The sequence below is a fragment of the Neovison vison genome, chromosome 1 (assembly GCF_020171115.1).
Source record: "Neovison vison isolate M4711 chromosome 1, ASM_NN_V1, whole genome shotgun sequence".
Classification (NCBI taxonomy): domain Eukaryota; kingdom Metazoa; phylum Chordata; class Mammalia; order Carnivora; family Mustelidae; genus Neogale; species Neogale vison.
The window spans coordinates 12,355,172-12,377,402 of record NC_058091.1 but is presented as its reverse complement, the minus strand read 5'-3'; the positions used below and the strand labels follow the sequence as shown (position 1 = coordinate 12,377,402).

Here is a 22,231-nt window from a genome sequence, read left to right as displayed (position 1 = left end):
CACACATTTTTTGGCTGAATCATTTGATAGTTTCAGATTTCATTCATAATAGTTCTTAATCCCTAGATACTTGAATTTGAATCTCTTAAGAACAAAGACATTTCTTAAGTAACTATATTGTACACTGACCACATAGAAGAAATTTCAGGATCCAGTAAGATCATATATTACATTTATTTGTCTTGTCATGGAGCCATACTCAGCCTTTGCTTTGTTTTTCATACCATTGATATTTTTGAAGAGTTCATACCAATTGTTTTGCAGTATCATATTATTTTAAACTGCATTTAGCACATGTGTAAATTGAGATTTGAGCTGCTTTTTAAAATCAGTTTTAAGTGATACTGTTTTATATTGAGGTAAGTCACTAATTTTTTTTTTTTATCAGTGATTAGGGACATGATTATTTTAATGGGTGCTTGTTAACACTGCACACTGTCAGCAAAATTTCACGAAATAGCTGTTGGGGAAGAAGGCCTATGTGAATTGGTAAACTTTGAATTAAAGTTTAGTAAGCAGTTTTACTCAGAATTACGTGTAGTAAAGTAGCTAGAAGCAAAGAGAACTATCAAGATGTTTTCCAAAAGAACTTATTATTTAGTACAAATCACTCAATGTGTAATTAATATTTTGTATGTGCTTTTAAATGTTTAAGGTAATGCTTACTTTTAAGCAGTTGTTTTGGCTTTTTTATTTAAGTGACTTAACACTGTTGAGTAAGCTGTTTTTATAGTATGAAAATTACACCCAGTCTTAAACTTGTACATTTTGACTTGATGACTATGAGTATGAGGTTTTCCTTTCTTTTTGATTTTTGGATTTCTTGATGCAGTTCAAAGGAATGTTCATATGTCTCTTCAGTCTAAGGGGATGTCCTTTAAAAGTATAATTCCTGGGGTCAAAAGTATAAGTAGAAGCACAATTTAAGTTTTTTAAACAAATATGCTAATTATGCAGTTGCCATTAAGATATTAAAATTTATTAAGGACAAATTTTAGATATCTTTTAATTTATAATTTTTTTAATCTGTAATTTCTAATTTGTTCCTTTTTAGGTTTATTCATAGTGTTGTTTCTAAAACTTGCACCTGTTTTCTTATAATTGATAGCATCCTATTAACTCATTTTTAATCTGTATATTCACTTCTGTTGGTTTGTTTTAGCTAATCCATGAGAACTTTATACATCCCTGTATCTTATTATATATACTTGTTCCACTTTCCAGCAGAAACGAGATAATGAAGTTCAAAACAACTCCTCTGCATATGTTTATTAATGCTATTTTTTGAGTTATTTGATATTTCTAGTATTACCCTAATTTAATGATACCATTGGAAATCTTTTCCTTCCATGAAAGGAGGAATATACATCCGCCAGTATGCTTATTACAGGTACTTTACTGTCAACCTAACAGTATGCGAAAGTATGATTTTATGAGGACTGTGTTAAAATTCTTTTGTATCTCATAACAGACTTTGGATATACAGTTTGCCCTTTAACATCGTGTTGTTCGGGGTGCTGATCTCTGTGCAGTCAAGAATCTATGTATAACTTTGGACTCCCCTAAAACTTAACTACTGATAGCCTACTGTTGTCCAGAAACCTTACCTATAACATAAATAGTCGATTAACATTTAGTTTGTGTGTTATATGTAATACATACAGCATTTTTATAATCAAGTGAGTCAGAGAAAATAATGTTACTAAGAATTAAGAATATCATAAGGAAGAGAAAATACATTTACAGTATTGTACTGTGTTTATTGAAAAAAAATCAGGGATGCCTGCGTGGCTCAGTTGGTTGGACGACTGCCTTCGGCTCAGGGCGTGATCCTGGAGTCCCGGGATCGAGTCCCGCATCAGGCTCCCAGCCCCATGGGGAGTCTGCTTCGCTCTCTGACCTTCTCCTCGCTCGTGCTCTCTCTCACTGTCTCTCTCTCTCAAATAAATAAATAAAATCTTTAAAAAAAAAAAAAAATCAGCATGTAAGTGGACCCACACAGTTCAAACCTATGTTCAGTGCTCAGTTATACTGACCATGTATGCATGTCAAGAAACCTTAACTAATTAGGTATCATAGTTAATTGCTTCTGAAGGTGAGTGACCTGTTGGTCTCAAAATTCATGATTAAAATTCATTGTTTTGATGGACCTTTGAAACGATGTTAAACTAACTGTGCTTAACGGAAAAATTCAGACCTAATTGAACAGATTTTAAAATTACACTTCATGTTTTTTTTTTTTTTTTTTTAGTTCTATAAACATGTGGTACAGAGCGTTGAGAAATTCATTCAGAAAGTAAGTATAATTTTCAATATGTACACTAAATGTACTGTAATTATAGATAAATGTCTTGTGCTCTATCTTTTAAATCAACTACTCAGGTTTTGTTTTTGATGGACTATTCAAAAGTGATTCCATTTATTTTATTTTCTAATTAAGAAATAAAGGTGCCTGGGTCGCTCAGTTGGTTAAGGGTCTAACTGTTGATCTTAGCTCAGGTCTTGATGTCAGGGTTTAAGCCCCCCACACTAGGCTCCACCAGTGTGGAGCCTACTTAAATAAGTAAGTAAGTAAGTAAGCATATAAAATGAAATGATAGTGCTTTTTGGATAATTCTGAAAACAATAGCTTTCATTCAGGTAGATGTTCTTGTTAATTTGCAGTGCCATATGAGCATCTGTCCCCTGAAAAAAATGGTGTACATATGATTTTTCAAGTTTGTTAATTCTCACTTGTCATTTTAGCGGAATGCCTAGAGAGCAGCTCTATATCTATATCTATATCTTTTAGATAAAGTGTGGATAAGACATTGCCTACCCGCTACTTCTCTTCTGCTGATTCATTTTGTCTCATGCATTAAGACATTATACATCTCAGCATCTTATTTTATAGACCTGAAGTTCCATTATCTAGGGTAAGCGAGGGTAATGAAGTTGAAAACAGCTAGCTGTCTTACACACATTTGATAATGCTTTTTGTAAGCAGAGTCCAAGGTGACTAGATTATAGTTTTTTGCTCTCCTGGTGATCAGTGCCCTATTCATGCCACAGTTTTTGGCAGGAGTGCACACAGCTTAAAACTTAAAAAATGATACTATATTTGTACTTTACTGTAACTGAATTTAGGTTTTGTACTCTGACCATGTTCATGTTCCTGGATGTAACCAGTACCAGTTTGAGAATCAGTGGTATATGGCATTTAAGGATTCAGGAAGATTGCAGTGTTTTTTGAAAATAGTTGACAAGGAGAAGGGTATGTGAATCAGTCAGTTGACTGTGTCATGTCGGTAACCTTGAGTAAATCAGTTCCGTTAATCTTTCTGTGATTCAGCTTTTTTCTGAAGTCTTGGTTTCTCAGTACTTAGAGTATTAGTAAAACATACTTTGAGTTGAACAACTAGTGAATTGAGGCTGAGATGCAAAGTAAAATATAGTAAGTATGCTGTTTTAGGTAAATCACAGTATAATAGAAATGTTGGCAATTGGAAAATTTCATTGTTCTAAAACTTTTAAAAGTTATTTTAAAAAGTTTCGAATGTCTAAAGCAGTGCATCTTAAACTTTTTGGTGCATTGGAGTTACCTAAGGATCTTGTTAAAATTCAGATTCTGAATTCACTAAGTGTGTCAAGGGTCTGAGAGTCTGCATTTCTACCTGTTCTTAGAGGATACTTAAGCTGTTAGTTTAGAAACCACAATTTGAATAATAAGGGTTTAAGGGATAAACACGAATTTACCAATAAATGTTTTTTTACTGATTTTTATTTAGAGCAGGGGTACTTTTAATAAGATATTTCAGAATCTTAAACCTTGGGTGAGCAGAATTATCTCCATTGTGAGATAATTGTAGAATCAGTCTGGAAAAGCAAGTCGGTATTGCGGGGGCGAGGGGATGAAGTTAAAAAAAAAAAAGGTGGAATTCCATCTCTCTTTACAAGACATTCCAAGGTATAACATTCCACATAGAAATAAGAAACCTGTTGAGAGGAGAAGCCTCATACAGTATGTACAGTTTGGAACTGTTCAAATATGGTAATTATATGAAGGCTCCAGTGGCCACATTTTAAAAAGAGTTCCTAGTAGAGACCGTAGGACAGACTTAAACCTAACATAGTATGAACAACTTTATGCCTCACCCGTGCAGTCTGAAAGTTAGAAGTCCCAGGTATGCCATTCTCCATTTAGAATGTATAACCTTCAGGGGTAATTTCTGGCACAATATTTTGATTTTTCTTTTAAAAGAAATACTTCTCAGTCAGGTTTAGAGAAGCTTTGTATAGAATCTCATTTTCATGGTCTTAATGGAGCTTCAGTTATCTAGCCCTCCACAGTCTTCGGTCATTATATACTGAGTTCTAAGTTTCACCTCGTTTCTCCACAGCCTGAAAGAGGTTTGAAATGGTATCTTTCATAGTTAAGAGGTTCATCCACATTTCTGTTATGTCATAGTGAATGAGGTAAACGATCTGTACAGCTCTTCCATCACTTGTACAGTTGGTCACAGTCCCAACAGCTCACTGTTGTACCTTAAAGTCTGCCTTAGAGGGATACCTTGCTGGCTCAGTCAGTAGAGCATGAGACTTTTGATCTTAAAGGCTGACTTAGAACCAAAGAGGAATGACATTGCCAGTCAGTGTTTGGGCAGAAATTTGAATACTTTACCCCTACCCAGTTTAAAACAGAAATTCAGCAGTGGGTTAGTTAATGGTAAATTGAGTTGCGTGAGTGCATTTTTAAGCTAGTTTGTGAAAATTGCAGATTCATGTGTTATTTAATCAATAGATGGTGCTTGCATTAGATTATGGTAAAGAGAGATCCCACATACTCTTCACCCAGGTTCTCCCAATGGTAATGTCTTGATAACATAAGTACTACAACCAGGACATTCATACAGTCCACCAAACTCAGATTTTACCAGTTTTACATGCACTCATTTGTGTGTATGTATATTTAGTTCTGTGCAATTTAATCACATGTATTGATTCATAAAACCAGCACTGTAGTCAGAATATAACATAGTTCATCTCCCCAAGGAGCCGTCATGTTCTCCTTTTTATAGAGCCACCTTCTACTCTATCCCCATGCCGCCCCCCCCCAACTCCTGAGGGCGTTAGTCTGTTCTCTGATTTGCCATTTCAAGAATGTTATGTAAATATAGACCTTTGAAATGGGGTTGTTTTGTTCCGTATAATTTTATTTAGATCCATCCAAATTGTGCATGTATCTAATGGCTCCTTCATTTCTAATTGACATTCCATTGGTATGGATGTACCACAGTTTGTCTAGCCATTCACCCATTGAAAGCCATCTAAATCACTTCCATTTTGGGGGGGCTTTTATTAATAAAGCTGCCAGGAACATTTGTCTGTGGATTTTTGTGTGAATATAAGTTTCCATTTCTCTGGGAAAGTAAGTGCATGTTGTTTCTTAAGAAACTGCCACTCTTTCCTAAAATGGTTGTACCATTTTACATTCCCACCAACAGTGTATGATTGATCCAGTTTCCACATTCTTTGTCATCATTTGGTGTTGCCACTTTAGCTATTTTGATAAGTGTATAGTAGTGTCTCATTGTGCTTTAATTTGCATTTACCTAATGGTTGATGATGCTGAACATGTTTTCACATGCTACTTTGGCATTTTCAGTGAAATGTCTCTTCATTTTTGTTCATTTTCTAATTGGGTGGTTTTTTACTGTCAAGTTTTCAGAGTTGTGAATAATAGTCTAGATGTAAGCCCTTTGTCAGAGAGATGGTTTGTAAATATTTTTTTCTTAGTTGGTAGCTTGTCCTTTCATTCTTTTAACACAAGATCCAAGGTCTTTTGCAGAACAAAGATTTTATTTTAGTGTTGATGAAGTTCCAGATTGTATATGGGTTTTTTTAATACCAGAGGAAACCTTTTTTTCCCTCTTTCCTAGTCTCCCTGGAACTTTACTCTGGGCGGGGTGGAGGGGCCGATGAAACACGAGTAAAAGTGCCGCAGTGCTGATGGCGGCAGGGAACCAGAAGCCCGCTCCACCTGTTTTTTTTTCTGCCCCATAACCCTTGACATCCTTGCATACATGCTTTGTTTCTGTGGAACGTAATCTGTAAAACCCCTGAATTAGGTATTGTTTGTAGTAGGAAATACTGTTTTAACACATTTATGAAAAAGTCTGTTTGTAATGTACATTACATGTAGTCAATTGAAAGATCTAAGAAAAATGTGCAGGATTATTTAATGATGTTGGCTTATAATTTTGGGTATCCTCTCATCCCAGAACACCATACATTAGCTTGTCTGTACTTTTCCTTCATTCATCATAGACAAATAGTGCAAAAAGTGGGGAGATAATTGCAGCGCTTTGGTACTGTGTTATTTGTGAGTGTGTGTTTAGCATGAGAGATTTATAGAGGAATGAATGAGAGTAATAAATGAAAAAGTAAATTAATAGTGGAAGATGATTTCCCATAGGCCAGGAAAATTGCTTGAAATTTACTCTGGCTTCTTGCCCCTGGTGTGGGGTATGCAAAGATTTGGGCAGTTGGCCACAGATAGTCTAAAAACAGTAAATTTTCAGATTTTCATTTGCCTTATGTACTTCTTACTAAACTCTGCTCTGGGGTATTTTTGATCAGTTCTTCATCCCATACACCTTAAATTGACATTTAAAATCTATCTTGAGCTTATCATTGTTAGGCATTAAGAGAAGGTTTTGTCTGTTGTGTTTAAGAACTCAAGGAAGTTTATATAAATGTTTCTTTTTATATGAAATGTTTGTACACATATACAGAAAAGTGCAGAAGACACAATATGCGTAGCTTAATTTTTTTAAGTTACCTGTATAACCACCACTCAGTGCAAGACATGGAACTTTGGCTGAAGTCTCCAACTGCCTCTTCTTGATCATACCCCTCCCCAAGTAATACATAGTCTGAGTTTTATGTTAGTCGTGTTCTTTGTTTGACATAGTATTACTCTTTAAGTCTGCATTCTTAAAGCAGTTCAATTTTCAGTTTTTCAGTTTTGCATAAATGGAATCCTTGTTACATTTCAGTTTTTTTCAGTTTTAAATAAATGGAATCCTTGTTACATATTCTTTAGTGTACAGTTGTTTTTACTCAGTATTACATGTTTAGGATTCATTCCTGTTGGTTATAAAAGTATTTGTTTCTTTTTTTTTTTTTTTAAAGATTTTATTTATTTATTTGACAGACAGAGATCACAAGTAGGCAGAGAGGCAGGCAGAGAGAGAGGAGGAACAAGGCTCCCTGCTGAGCAGAGAGCCCAATGCAGGACTCGATCCCAGGACCCTGAGATCATGACCTGAGCCGAAGGCAGTGGTTTAACCCACTGAACCACCCAGGCGCCCCAAAAGTATTTGTTTCTTTTCATTGGTATATATTCCATTACGTGAATATCTTCTGCTTATCTATTCTGTTGATAGGCATTGTGTGTGTGTGTGTGTGTGTGTGTGTGTGTTTTCCAGTTTTTGGAGTTATGAACAGTATACTGCTGAGAATACACTTTCATATTTATCCTGGTGTGGTTTCTATTTCTATGCAGTGGAATTGCTGGGTAGTGGGATATGTATTTCTTTAACTTGGCTAGATAATTCCAAATAAATTTTGTAATGGTTGTACTAATCATACTCCCACTCTCATTCAGTGTGTGTTTGTGTTGCTCCCATCTTTACCCACACTTAATATTGTTAGACTTAAATTCTTCAATCTACTAAGTCTTAGTTAAAGATTATTTAAAAAAAATACTACCCTCATTTCACCTTTACTTAAGGAGTTAAATTCCAGCCAGCTTTATATCTTCTTTGTCAGAATGTTTTTTAGATTCTTAAGGATTCATCAAATAGAATGAATTTCTGTAATCAAAGAGCAAAATGTCCTTTTATCAAACCAAAAAATATTAGGTTATTATTAGTTACAAACTGTTATTACTTTTCTTCACTTTCAGTATTATCACATCGAGGTTAATCTGAAATATTTTACTAAGCTGTACATTAAATTTGGATTTGTTTAGATTTGTTTCATCAGGAACTGGGATAATACTTTTTTTTCTTCCTTGTCATCTCCCTTCTCCCTTCTCCTCCCTTCTCTTAAATGATGATACTTTATGTCAGTGAAGTATCAAAGCCCTGTCCACCTCTTGCTTCCTTGCTTGGGTGCCCACGACCCTCTAAGTATAAAGAGGGAAGGAATTAGTGATTCCCTATCATCCCTTTCAGCTTCACACCTTTAGGAAAACTTGAATCAACAGAAGTCTTGAAAACAACACAAAAACAGTATGTTTGCCATCTTAAAAGAAAAATACCACTTAGTCTTTCCACTTATTTTGTATCTCTAAGTTCTATAGTTAAATGTTATTTCCTTAAGTAACACGTAGATAGAGGTTCAGAGTCAGCAGTGAAGATCTCACAGGCTCAATTAAGAGTATTATATGTGTTTAGTTCTTGTTGAACCTTCCTTCCTGATCTGTATACCTTTATATTTTTTTTTCTTGTCTTGTTGCATTATCTAGGACTTCCAGTATGATGTTGAAAAGCAGTGTGGGGGGGTATCCATTCCTGGTTGTCACCCATACTTAGTGGGAAAACTTTCAGTTTGTCATCATTGAGTATGATGTTAGGTTTTTTATAGAGCCTGTACCTCTGGACCATGGCCTTAACACATGCTTCTCAGTTTTTCTTAATCCTTCTTAGGCAGGACAGGATGGCTGTAATTTCTTTACACTAGGTCAATGAGGCTCTGGTTAAACCCCTGCAGATCAGGCTTTGGTTAAGTAGTTTCTCCTAAGATATACCTTGTTAAGAACAGAATGCTGCTGGCTGTCTCAAAATGGTTCCTTTTCTCTACCTCCTCCCAGAAACAAGAGAGGATGTTTCTCCAGTATTCACTTTGAGAACTCATACAGTATTAGGTATGACCGTGTCCTGGGAATAGCCCTTACTTAAAAGCTATTGTCTGTACCATTCAGTGCTTTGCAAGTGCAGCCACATGCTCCTGTATTTACCATTGTAGCTCTACTTCCTTTAATGTTAACTTTTTTATTTTTTGAGAGAGAGAGGGAGCAAGAACAAGCACTCCAGAATGCATGAGCAGGGGTGTAGGGACAGAAGGAGAGGGAGAAAGAGAATCTTAAGCCGGCTCCATGCCCAGTGCCGAGCCCCTGGATCTCACAACCCTGAGGTCATTACCTGAGCTGAAATCAAGAGTTGGATGCCCAACGAACCAAGGCACCCAGGTGTCCTAATGTTAACTTTTAGAGCAGAAAGTGGCAGCAAAAATTCTAATAATAAAATCATTATATAAGGTGTGTTTATATATTGCAAAGTATGTGGTGCAGGTCACCTAGAGAGGTTTTTTTGCCAAAAAACTCTTGACTTCTAATGGTGTTCATGTAATAGCTTGAATAACCTTAGAATGAAAGTCACATAATATGTTTAAAAGTGGATTCTCCCTGTGTTATTGACTTTCTTTCTACAAAACTATTTCTGCAGCAGAAGAAATTGAAAATTACTAGGATGTAGTTTAAAGATGATATAACTGAAAACTTAATATGACATGACTTTATTATTATTATTTAGAGTAAAAATTCCTTATACCAGTGGAGAGTCTTAGGGATTCTTGTATATTCAGTACTGATAGAACTTGAAGAGGAAATTGAAGAAACATTTCAGGTTCTTGGTCTTAATTTTTCCTTAGGTTTATAGTTGGTGACTCAGCTAAGTTTACCAATTACTAAGTTATTTTAAAACATTAAGTTATACTTAAGATTTTTCCCCCCATTCTGTGTGGCAAAAATGCCTACTCTACAAGTGAGGGAAAATTATTCTACACATCTTAATATAGGTATATCTGAAGGTACCATGGATGAAGAAATTTTTTTTCCCCTTAGGCCTTATAGTTTATCACTAAACTGCTAATATATGTTTGAAGCTTTCAGAATCTTCACAGTAGGCCTCAAAAGGTCCATTTATTATCTTGTGCTCTCATGATTCTTCTATGTTGTGAGTTTGTAAACTGCGTTTTTGTTATAAATCAGTGAAAAAGATGTATTTTTAAAAAATTTAGTACATTCATTACTTACAATTCAGTATTTTTTTTAAAAGATTTGAAAGTGAGAAAGCATGGGGTGGGGGGAGTAGAGGGAAAAGGAGAGAGAATCTCAGGCAGACACCCTGCTGAGTGCAGAGTCCCACCCAGAGCTTAATAGCAGAACCCTAGGTGGCAACCTGAGCTGAAATCAAGAGTTGGACACTTAATTGACTGTGCCACCCAGGCGCCCCTCAGTATTAATTTTTAAAGCTCTTATAAGCAACTTAAAAATTCTGTTGAATCTCGCTGTCAAGGTAATCATGTATATGAAATAATTTATGTCTGTTTTTTTTGTCTTTAGCAAAATTAAGATGCCAGTAAATCAGGTCAATCAATAAATATTAATCACTTATCTATATTTGTGGCATTAGGGACTAGATAAATTTTAACAAAGTTGATGTCCTGCTTTTCATTAAATTTTAAGTTTTCTTTACTGAGATAAATTATTTGCTCAGTTAGGTTGATATTTCTTTGGATGTATGGTAGTCAAAGGAAGATAGCCTTGGCCATGAACTGAAGGATGAATATGCTAGATGTTTTAGGAACACGAGGGAATACTATTTCAGGCATTCAAAAACCATAATTTACAACAGAGCAGGTATTTTTAACCTTTAGGTAGGTTAAACTTAAAACTTCAGTATCCAAACACCAACATTATTGCCCTCTTACGAAATATTTCAGGTTTTTAATAGTCAGAGTGTTATAATAGATACTTGTGAATTGATGCTAAAGGTCTTTTTATTTTCTTGATGTAAGAAAGAATCTAAGGATAAGGTTCTTAAGTATTTGAAGAAACAGATGAAGTATAGTAGATGAACATCGTCTGGTCTTTTTGCAGAATGAAATCACTCATTGTCTCAGCCGAAAGTGCCATTAGAAACATGTATGTGTGTTTTAGGGGTGGATTGAGGATCCTGTTCTGACTGGTACTCAGGTTTCCAAGGATTTTTCAAGAATATAATTGTGCTTTAGTGCCATATGTGATTTCTAGGAAATTACTTTGGTGAGATACTTAGCTAATTACACCCAAAAATTGAAGCTGCTTTTTGCAGCTATAATTCCATGTTAATTAACATAAACTTGGAAAGCAGGTTTTCTTACACTTCTGGATATGGTGACAAACCAGGAGCAGTAACCTTGATACTAAAAGGATTCTTCATTGTGCTTCCCTAACCAGATAGGCTAGAAGAAAAGCTTGTGGCAAGAAAGTAGGAGGTATTTTCCTCAATTTGGGTGGTGGATAAGAAGATTGAGAAACATTTATCAGCTAAAAAATAGGATAGATTCCTGGAATCATAATGGTTGTGTCTTATCTTTCTTATAGATGTGGTATTTGAGGAAACTTTTGAAACTTTGGGCTCCGTGTATTTAGAATGTTACAGTGCTCCTCATTAGTACAGAAAACTTTTTGTAAAAGGTTTTCAGATGATTTCTAATGAGTATGTTGGCAATGCTTTTTCTAGAGCTCTTTCCTGAATTTTTTGTTTTCCTTGTGTGTGGCTTTTCAAAGTCATCAAACAATTTTTTTGAGGGGGGGGTGGTTATAACGGTACCTTATTTATCCTTTTGGCTTTTGTCACTCAAGCCAGTTATGCAATACTGTTTTGGAACGTAGGTGATTGGCAGTTGAATTGGGTGAATGGAACAGCCAAAATAGATTAAAATGCCATTCCAGAGACAGATGGTGTGGAATAGTCAATGTCTGAACATTCATTACGTCTACATAATCATTGTTTTTGTATTTGTATAGGATTTATAATAAATGCTGCCTTCTCATTCCTTCCCTTCCTATTCTTTTTTCCATCAGTGTAAACCAGAATACAAGGTACCTGGACTTTATGTTATTGACTCCATTGTACGACAATCTCGACATCAGTTTGGTCAAGAAAAGGATGTGTTTGCACCCAGATTTAGTAATAACATCATTAGCACTTTCCAGAATTTATATCGTTGCCCTGGGGATGACAAGGTATGCTGGCTTTTTTTTTTTTTTTTTAAGTTGATATATTACCCTTTGCTCTTAATGAGACTAGTTTATCTTAACTATGATTTTATGTAACTCTTTCCTCCTAGTAATTCTGAATTTGCATATTTAATTATTACACTATCCACATTCTGAGATTCTTAGCATCTTAAACAAAAAATGGAGAGGTGCAGTTGATTTGGTTATTTTTTTAATTTATTGAAGCAATTGGTGATTAAGAAACTGGCTATAAATAAGCTTTTGCAATTAGACTGAAAGCTTATTTATTCTCACACACAACTAATTTCATGTTTTGATTATTTGAACTGATATTTACCTATTTAGTGCCTATGGAAAATGGATTTGCTAAGCAGTTAGCAGAAAATAACTGCATTTTATTTCATTTTTTAATTTTTTAAATTCTAACCTTTATTTCATTTTTTTTACAACATGCATTTATTGAACCCCTTCTGTATATTAGGCATTCTTTAAAGGAATTCATAGTCACACAGTAAATTTTTTTAAATTAACATATAATGTTATAGGGTTACAGATCTGTGAATCATCGGTCTTAGACAAGTCACAGCACTCACCATACCATATACCCTCACCAGTGTCCATCACCCAGCCATCCTGGGCTACCCGTAGTTTGTTTCTTGAGATTAAGAGTGTTTTATGGTTTGTCTCCCTCCCTGGTCCCATCTTGTTTCATTTTTTCTTCCCTTCTCCCCATTGACCCCCATCCTGCCTCTCAAATTCCTCATATAAGAGAGATCATAATTGTCTTTCTCTGATTGACTTACTTCACTTAGCATAATACCCTCTAGTTCCATCCATATTATTGCAAATGGCAAGATTTGAGGTTTTTGATGGCTGCATAGTATTCCAGTGTGTGTGTGTATACACACACACACACACACACACACACAGATACACACCATATCTTCTTTATCCATTCATCTGTTGATGGACATCTAGGTTCTTTCCATAGTTTGGCTATTGTGAACATTGCTGCTATAAACATTCGGGTGCATGTGCCCCATTGGATCACTACATTTGTATCTTTAGGGTAAATACCGAGTAGTGCAATTGCTGGGTCATAGGGTAGCTCTATTTTCAGGTTTTTGAGGAACCTCCATACTGTTTACTAGAGTGGCTGCACCAGCTTGCATCCCATCTAACAATGTAGGAGGGTTTCCCTTTCTCTGTATCCTTGCCAACACTTGTCATTTCCTGACGGGTTAATTTTAGCCCTTCTGACTGGTGTGAGGTGGAATCTCACTCTGGTTTTGATTTGTGTTTCCCTGATGTCGAGTAATGTTGAGCACTTTTTCATGTGTCTGTTGGCCATCTGGATGTGTTCTTTGCAGAAATGTCTGTTCATGTCTTCTGCTCGTTTCTTGATTGGATTATTTGTTCTTTGGGTATTGAGTTTGTTAAGTTCTTTATCGATTTTGAATACTGGCCCTATATTTGATATGTCATTTGCAAATACCTTTTCCCATTCTGTCAGTTGTCTGTCAGTTGGTTTTGTTGACAGTTTGCTTTGCTGTGCAAAAGCTTTTGCTCTTGATGAAGTCCCAGTAGTTCATTTTTGCCCTTGCTTCCCTTGCCTTTGGTGACGTTTCTAGGAAGAAGTTGCTGTGGCTGAGGTCAAAGAGATTGCCGCCTGTGTTCTTCTCAAGGTTTTTGATAGATTCCTGTCTTACACTGAGGTCTTGCATCATTTTGAGTCTGTATTTGTATGTGGTGTAAGGAAATGGTCCAGTTTCACTCTTCTGCATGTGGTTGTCCAGTTTTCCCAACACCATTTGTTGAAGAGACTTTTTTTTTTCCCCATTGGACTTATTTCCTGCTTTGTTGAAGATTGGTTGACCATAGAGTTGAGGGTCCATTTCTGGGCTCTATTCTGATCCGTTGATCTATGTGTCTGTTTTTCTGCCAATACCATACTGTCTTGGTGATTGTAACTTTGTAGTAGAGCTTGAAGTCTGGAACTGTGATGCCACCAACTTTGGCTTTCTCTTTCAACATTCCTCTGGCTGTTTGGGGTCTTTTCTGGTTCCATATAAATTTTAGGATTATTTGTTCCATTTCTTTGAAAAAAGTTGATGGTATTTTGATAGGGATTGCATTAAATGTTTAGGTTGCTCTGGGTAACATAGACATTTTCACAGTATTTTTTCTTCCAAGCCATAAGCATGGGACGTTTTTCCATTTCTTTGTGTCTTCCTCAATTTCTTTCATGAGTACTTTACAGTTTTCTGAGTACAGAGTCTTTGCCTCTTTGGTTAAGTTTATCCCTAGGTATCTTACGGTTTGGGGTGCAATTTTAAATGGGACTGACTCCTTAATTTCTCTGTCTTCTGTCTTGCTGTTGGTGTACAGACATGTAACTGGTTTCTGTGCATTGATTTTATATCCTGACACTTTACTGAATTTCTGTAAGAGTTTTAGCAGTTTTGGAGTGGTCTTCTGGGTTTTCCACACAAAGTATCATATCACCTGCAAAGAGTGAGAGTTTGGCTTCTTTGTTGCCAATTCAGATGCCTTTTATTTCTTTTTGTTGTCTGATTGCTGAGGCTAGGACTTCTAGTACTATGTTGAATAGCGGTGGTGATAGTGGACATCCCTGCCATTTTCCTGACCTTAGGGGAAAAGCTCTCAGTTTTTCCCCATTGAGAATGATATTCGATGTGGATTTTTCATAGATGGCTTTGTTGATATTGAGGTGTGTACCCTCTATCCCTATACTTTGAATAGTTCTGGTCAAGAAAGGATGCTGTCCTTTGTCAAATGCTTTTTCAGCATCTGTTGAGAGTATCATATGGTTTTTGTTCTTTTATTAATGTATTGTATCACATTGATTGATTTGCGGATGTTGGTTCAACAGGAATAAATCCCACTTGATCGTAGTGAATAGTCCTTTTAATGTACTGTTGGATCAGTTTGGCTAGCATTTTGGTGAGAATTTTTGCATCCATGTTCATCAGGGATATTGCTCTGTAATTCTCCTTTTTGATGGGGTCTTTGTCTGGTTTTGGGGTCAAGGTAATGCTGGCCTCATAAAATAAGTTTGGAAGTTTTCCTTCCATTTTAATTTTTTTGGACCAGTTTCAGGAGAATAGGTATTAATTCTTCTTTAAAAATTCTTCTTGTAAAAAAAAAAAAAAAATTCTTCTTGTAAGCCCATCTGGCCCTGATGTCTTGTTTGTTGGGATATTTTTAATGACTTCTTCAATCTCCTTACTGGTTATGGGTCTGTTCATGTTTTTTATTTCTTGCTGGTTCAGTTTTGGTAGTTTGTATGTCTCTAGGAATGCATCCATTCCTTCAAGATTGTCAAATTTGCTGGTGTATAGTTGCTTGTAATATGTTCTTATAATTGTTTGTATTTCTTTGGTTTTGGTTGTGATCTCTCCTCTTTCTTTCATGATTTTATTAATTTAGGTCCTTTCTCTTTTCTTTTTGATAAGTCTGGCCAGGGGTTTATCAATCTTATTAATTCTTTCAGAGAACCAGCTCCTAGTTTTGTTGATCTGTTCTGCTATTCATTTTGTTTCTATTTCATTGATTTCTGCTCTGATAATTAACTATTTTTCTTCTGCTGGGTTTAGGTTTTATTTGCTGTTCTTTCTCCAGCTCCTTTAGGTGTAGGGTTAGGTTATGTATTTGAGACCTTTCTTGTTTCTTGAGAAAGGCTTGTATTGCTATATATTTTCCTCTCAGGACCATCTTTGTTGTATCCCAAAGATTTTGAACAGTTGTGTTCTCATTTTCATTTGTTTCCATGAATATTTTAAATTCTTCTTTAATTTCCTGGTTGACCCATTCATTCTTTACTAGGATGCTCTTCAGCCTCTATGTATTTGAGTTCTTTCCAACTTTCCTCTTGTGATTGAGTTCTGGTTTTAAAGCATTTTGGTCTGAAAATATGCAGGGAATGATCCCAATCTTATGGTACCGTTTGAGACCTGATTTGTGACCCAGGATGTGATCTGTTCTGGAGAATGTTCCATGTACACTAGAGAAGAGAGTATTCTGTTGGTTTGGGATGGAATATTCTGAATATATTTCTGATGTCCATCTGGTCTAATGTGCCATTTAAAGCCTTTGTTTCCTTGTTGATCTTTTCTTAAATGATCTGTCCATTTCAGTGAGGGAGGTGTTAAAATCCCCTACTATTATTGTATTATTGTCAATGTGTTTCTTTGATTTTTGTTATTAACTGGTTTATATAATTGGCTGCTGTTGTGTTAGGGGCATAGATATTTAAATTGTTAGAGCTTTTTTTTGGACAGACCTTTAAACTAGATACAGTGTCCTTCCTCATCTCTTATTATAGGCTTTGGCTTAAAATTCAGCCTCAGCTTTCTTTTGATGTCCATTAGCATGGTAAATTGTTTTCCACCCCCTCAGTTTAAATCTGGAGGTGCCTTTGGGTCTAAAATGAGTTTCTGCATTTTAAAATTCTTTTATTGTGGTAGAGTTTTAGTAGTGTGGGTAACCACACTAGTAAGTCTTCTAGATCTGAATGAATAAATATTCTGTACCACGTAAACAGACTTTGGACCCTGAGAGAGAATAAAAAAGGGTTCTTTATATATGCTCAAAGGTATTAGAAATTTACATATTTTGGGATACTGATTTGGAAATTTTATTTACTTTTCTCATAGGATTGATTGCAATAATAAAGTTTTAAAACGTCATGTTAGGGCCTCCTGGGTGGCTCAGTTGGCTGAACTGAAGCAGCTGCCTTCATTCAGTTCAGTTTTGATCCCCGGGTCCTGGGATCGAGCCCTGCATCAGGTTCCCTGCTCAGTGGAGAGCCTCTTTCTCCCTCTACCTTTACCTACTGCTCTGCCTACTTGTGCTTTCTCTCTCTCATAAATAAATAAAATCTTTTTTAAAAAAGTCATATTAGATAAGGACTTTCTCTTAAAGTTTGTTATTTGTTTAAAACATGAAGTTAAAATATCCTGACAGTATAGCTTTGGTGCTGAGGTAAATCCTGATCACTTCAGCAACTTATACACTCTGCAGGCAAACCTCTCTGTCGATCTCATTAGACCTCACAAAGAAGCTGAAACCTAGTTGCTGTTCCTTTCTACGAAATGTAGCTCTCATTTATCTTGTGTATTTATCAAAATGAACATTTTTCTTTCAAGTGTATTAAGATTAGCAAATCAGAATTACAGAAACATGATTTCAGGGGCAGGAAGTACTACAGTAGAAGTATTTTAATCTATCCTTCCCATCCACTGTTTGAATAGTCTCTGTGAAATGACTGTGCTGTTTTGCAAGCAAAAAATCAAAGTGTCATTTTTCTTTTTTCTTCTAGAGTAAAATAGTGAGAGTATTAAACTTATGGCAGAAGAATAATGTGTTTAAGAGTGAGATTATTCAGCCTCTTTTGGACATGGCAGCAGGGATTCCTCCCCCGGTTGTCACACCTGTTTTGGCCAGTACTACTGCTGCTATGAGCAACACCCCAGGTATGTTACCTTGATAGGAATTTGTTTTCTAAATATTCTCTCCCCCCCAGATGATTATTCATTTATAAAGTAACAATTTGACAGTGTAGGAGAATTTATCTAGCATCAAGTAATTGAACGGAAATGTAATTTGAAGGAAAAATAAACTGAGAATTTATATTTGTGTATAATTCTTTTCTAAAAATCAAAAAGCTGAATATTTGAAATCCTAGAAGCATAAATATAGTGACCTTTAGGAAAATGGTATGTCACTTATGTTTTTTCCTGATTTAGGCTGTCCATAAACTTGCATGTAAATCAAATTGTAGTATAGTAGGGGAACTTAATATTTATAAGGAACCCTGAAAAAAATTATCTAATGGAGCCAAGAATGCTTTAGTAATCTCAAAATCTTGTTTTTTAAAGTGTATTTAAATGACATTTTAGAATTTGTTACCATGGTTCAGTAATTAACATTTGGTATATATTTAGTTTTTGTTGTGTTTGTCTGTGTCTGTACACATGCATGTCCATTTTTAAAGAAAAATAGTTTTATATTATACATATTGTTTTTTAATATTTTGATTATATTTTTAACATTTCCTCATGTCCTTGAATTTTCTTCTGTAGTAAGATTTTTAAAGATTTCTAAGTATTGTAGGCTACTTTAAAGTAGTAGTTTAGTTAATGAGGACAAGTATGGGTAGATCCTTTTGGTGTTTTTATTTTTTTCCCCGATCTATCTAATTCTATAAACAGACAATAAAGTAAAAACATCTGAATTTGTATATATTTTATGAAAGTGTCAAAGCAAATCTCTCTACCTTTCCAAGTCTTACTTTTATTTACTTACGTATTTATTTGGGTGGGTATGATGTCTTATTAAAAGGAACTCCTGTGACACCTGTTACTCCTGCCAATGTGGTCCAAGGTCTGCCGGATCCGTGGGTGTCTCAGATAACAAACACAGATACACTTGCAGCAGTAGCTCAAATCTTACAAAGTCCTCAAGGCCAACAGGTGAGCAGTTTTTTTTGTTAAATCAACAGTGATTTAGAACTCATTATTTTCTTAATGTATTTTTTTATACTGTACCACCTTAAGAATATGTTATTTCTGTAAAAATGAGATCACACTATGGATACTACTTTGTAACTTGCTTTTTCATTTAGTAAGGCATTGTTTTATGCACTTTTAAAAAAAAAGATTTTATTTATTTATTTCACAGAGAGAGAGGGGGAAGCAGGCTCCCTGCAGAGCAGAGAGCCCGACACAGGGCTCGACCCCAGGACCCTGGGATAATGACTTGAGCTGAAGGCAGAGGCTTAACCCACTGAGCCACCCAGGTGCCCATATGCACTGTTTTATAAAAACTTCATTTCATACCAAAATACTGACTTAGTACATGATTTGTGTAAACATTATTAGGTGTTACTCCAGTAACAAGACAGGGATGTCCTCTCTCCTAGGAAAGATGTCTTTCTATGTTAGGGGAGAAAAATATAAGAAAGTATAAAACTTTGTTTAGATGGTGATACATGACTTAAAACAGGATAAGTTTTTAAAGTGACTGGGTTTGGGAAAAGGGGTCAGAATTAGAGAGGGTTGCCAAGAGAAGGTATTTTTGAGGAAGTGCCGTTTGAAGTGAGACAATGAAACTCTCATGGTAGGGTTTGAGGATAACCCATTCTTTGCATCTCCTTTCTTTCCCTGTCCTTTAAAAACCAAATTAATTGTGATCTGTGCAATAAGACCCCTCTTCCCCCCTGAACTCTTTTTTCCCAAATATTCATGAGGTTTCAGCCTTCGGGTTTTTGATTAAGTTTCACCTAAATAAAGCCTTCAAAAAGTGACTTAAAACTGCACATTCTTTCATTCCCCTATGCTCCTTTTTTGTATCACCTGCTTTCTTTCTGTTCCATTATACAGCTTTTTTATTTATTCTCTATCTCTTCCCACCAGAATAGATGCTCTACAAGGATGAGAATTTTTTTCATTTGTTTTGTTTACTGCTGTGTCTCCAGAGTTTAGGTTGTAACAAACATTTGGTACATTTTTGTAGAATGAGTGAATAGAGTGTGTGGAGGCATAACAGTGTTAGATATGCAAAGCTCTTTCAGAGTTGAGATGTTTGGAAGGTTAGATGGCCTGTGCACGTAAGTTAATGATGACAGAGTTGACATGGTAGACCTAAGTGTGGATCTGGTTTCAAAAGATGGAAATGATGGGCTGAAAAACAAGGAGTTCATATGCTAAGCAGTGGGGAACTTTTTCATATTGAAGTCATCGATCTGAACCGTACTTTAGTGGGTGGGAGAGGCAAGAAGCCTAGGGATAGGAAGTATTTTCGTTTTGGTAAGAATGATAAAAGGGAAGTAATAGGTATGTGAGAAATAGTAGGGTAGCAAACCCTCTTAAAATGACACTCTTCAGAAAAAAGGGACCATTCTAGAGTTTTAAACATGTAAAACCTAATTTAGTTATTGTCAGATTAGATCCAGTTTCTCCATTTTGGGGGTCAGTTGGGAAACTGAATTGGATATTAGATAAAATTATCAAATTATTAATTTTAATCTTGTGATTAATGATATTTTGAAAATAATTCATAAAGCAAATGTTCTCATTTTAAATGATACTTAATTAAAATAAATACTTTTGGCAGGAGAAGTGATTTTTCCAGAAGAAGTAGTGCAAAGAGAGTTAAGAAGACCTAGTAATTGATAGACTACTATTAAGTCAAGAGTAGAAGGAAAGTAGGATGCCACACTGGTTTGAACCTGACTGAAACCGTAACAGTGCTGTCTGGAAAAATGCTGATGTCAAAAGGAGTAGTTAAAATGTGTAAAGGAGAAAATATGGCATTAACCCTCTTCTCTCTTTCCCCCTCTGCCCCTTCTTCCTCTCCCTCCCTTTTTTCCTACTTTTCCTCCTCCCTCTCACCATCCTATCTGTTCTGGAGCTTCTTCAGTGCAGTAACTAAGCTATCATATATTTTGGTATTATTTTCTTTGCTATCATATTAGTAGTTTGTAGTTACAGTTTATTTGGTAGCCAAATGACTCTAGTTTGTTTCTTAATGTATGTAGCTCTTTTAGATGGGCATGAAATTACTTTCATCTGGGATGGCTTTTGTACCTTCTCCTACTATAAGTTAATCTTCACCTAAACAGTACACATGTCTTATTACTATTGTAAATTGATCATTTTCAGATTCAAGTCAGATTTAGATCTTGATTAGGAAAGTAGTAGTTACTTCTCTGATGTATATAGGGTTTACTTAACTGTGAAATAGCTTCAGGATCTTACTGTTGTTTCTGGTTTTTAAGAGGATGGATGAATAGAAGGAATAGGGATTTGATTTCAACTCTTGTGGGCACTATTCACTTTTAATTTCCTTAGTTTCAGAATGCTCCAAGGAGGCAAATTTCTTATTTGCCTTTCCTGCTTTCAGGAAATGTGTTATCTGATGGTAAATCTGAAAGCTAGCAAAAGCAGTTGCTGTCAGTGCTTGTTTTTTGTTGTTGTTATTGTTGTTTTGTTTTGTTTTACTACAGAGATTAAGGAGTTAATTGAAGAAGCAATGAAAGCTTAGTGATGGGGCACCTGGGTGCCTCAGTCAGTTGAGCTTCCAGCCCTTGATTTTGGCTCAGCTTGTGATCTCAGGGTCATGGGTTCAAGCCCTTTGTGGAACCCCCTTCAGGAGCCCTGCTTTGGGTTCCACGCTCAGCATGTGTTCTGCTTGGGATTCTCTCTCCCATTGGCCCACTCCCGGCTTGTGCCTGCACTCTAAATAAATAAATAAAATCTTGAAAAGAAAAGCTTAGTGAAAAAAATCAGTCTGTATGTAATAAATTCTTTGTCTGTCATTGTATGACCACTTTATTTGGCTTAAAGTTCTCTGGCTTTCCAGAAGCAAGACAGACTTATTAAGGACTGTTAAAGATGGCACACACAACAAAATATTTTTTAAAAAACTACCTTACTTTGAATTAGTATCTGTTTTCTCTTGATCTCCAAAGACTGTGTAACAGTGAATCTTTTTGACTAAAAGATTGGCATTCTTTTTTTTTTTTTTAAGATTGGCATTCTTACAGATAAAACCCAGAATCTTTGTACTAATTTTCCTTTCTTCTCCTTCAGCTTCAGCAGTTAATACAAACTTTACAGCTACAGCAGCAGAAGCCTCAGCCTTCGATTCTGCAGGCCCTGGACGCTGGTCTTGTTGTGCAGTTGCAGGCTCTCACAGCACAGCTCACGGCTGCAGCTGCCGCAGCCAACACCCTGAACCCCTTGGAGCAGGGAGTGGCTTTCAACAAGGTAGAAATTAAGTTACCAGATTTGTTCAATAAGAAGTATTAATGTCTATATGCAATCATTTGGATTCTAATTCTGTACATTGTATTTTATTATAGAACTATCACAGTATGCACGCTACTGTATAATATATATATTTTCAACTTTAAAACCACTGTGCTTTATAAATTAGGCCTATAAAGGATAGTGGTTTTAAAGTTGAAAATCTTTCATGTATAATTTGTAGTAGGATTGCCTCAATGTTCTTATTAATTATGAGAACATTAAAATATCTTGGAAGTGTTACACGTATTATTTTTGTTTCTGCTACTATATATTTTTAGGAAAATAAATACCGATTTATTATACTACTTAGACATTTTTATCTGTTAGCTTAATTGAAAATTTAATA

At 35.5% G+C, this 22,231-nt stretch overlaps 1 protein-coding gene across 6 annotated transcripts in view; it reads left to right on the top strand.

Annotated features, from left to right (window-relative positions):
• Positions 1–22,231, top strand: part of SCAF8 (SR-related CTD associated factor 8) — a 152,944-nt gene that overhangs the window by 34,837 nt on the left and 95,876 nt on the right. For all 6 annotated transcript variants that reach the window (XM_044243426.1, XM_044243435.1, XM_044243473.1 and 3 more), the window contains 5 exons: positions 2,252–2,296; positions 11,897–12,058; positions 17,394–17,547; positions 18,416–18,546; positions 21,667–21,843. In XM_044243426.1, the coding sequence (XP_044099361.1) occupies positions 2,252–2,296; positions 11,897–12,058; positions 17,394–17,547; positions 18,416–18,546; positions 21,667–21,843 (669 nt within the window). The remainder of the gene's footprint in view (positions 1–2,251; positions 2,297–11,896; positions 12,059–17,393; positions 17,548–18,415; positions 18,547–21,666; positions 21,844–22,231) is intronic.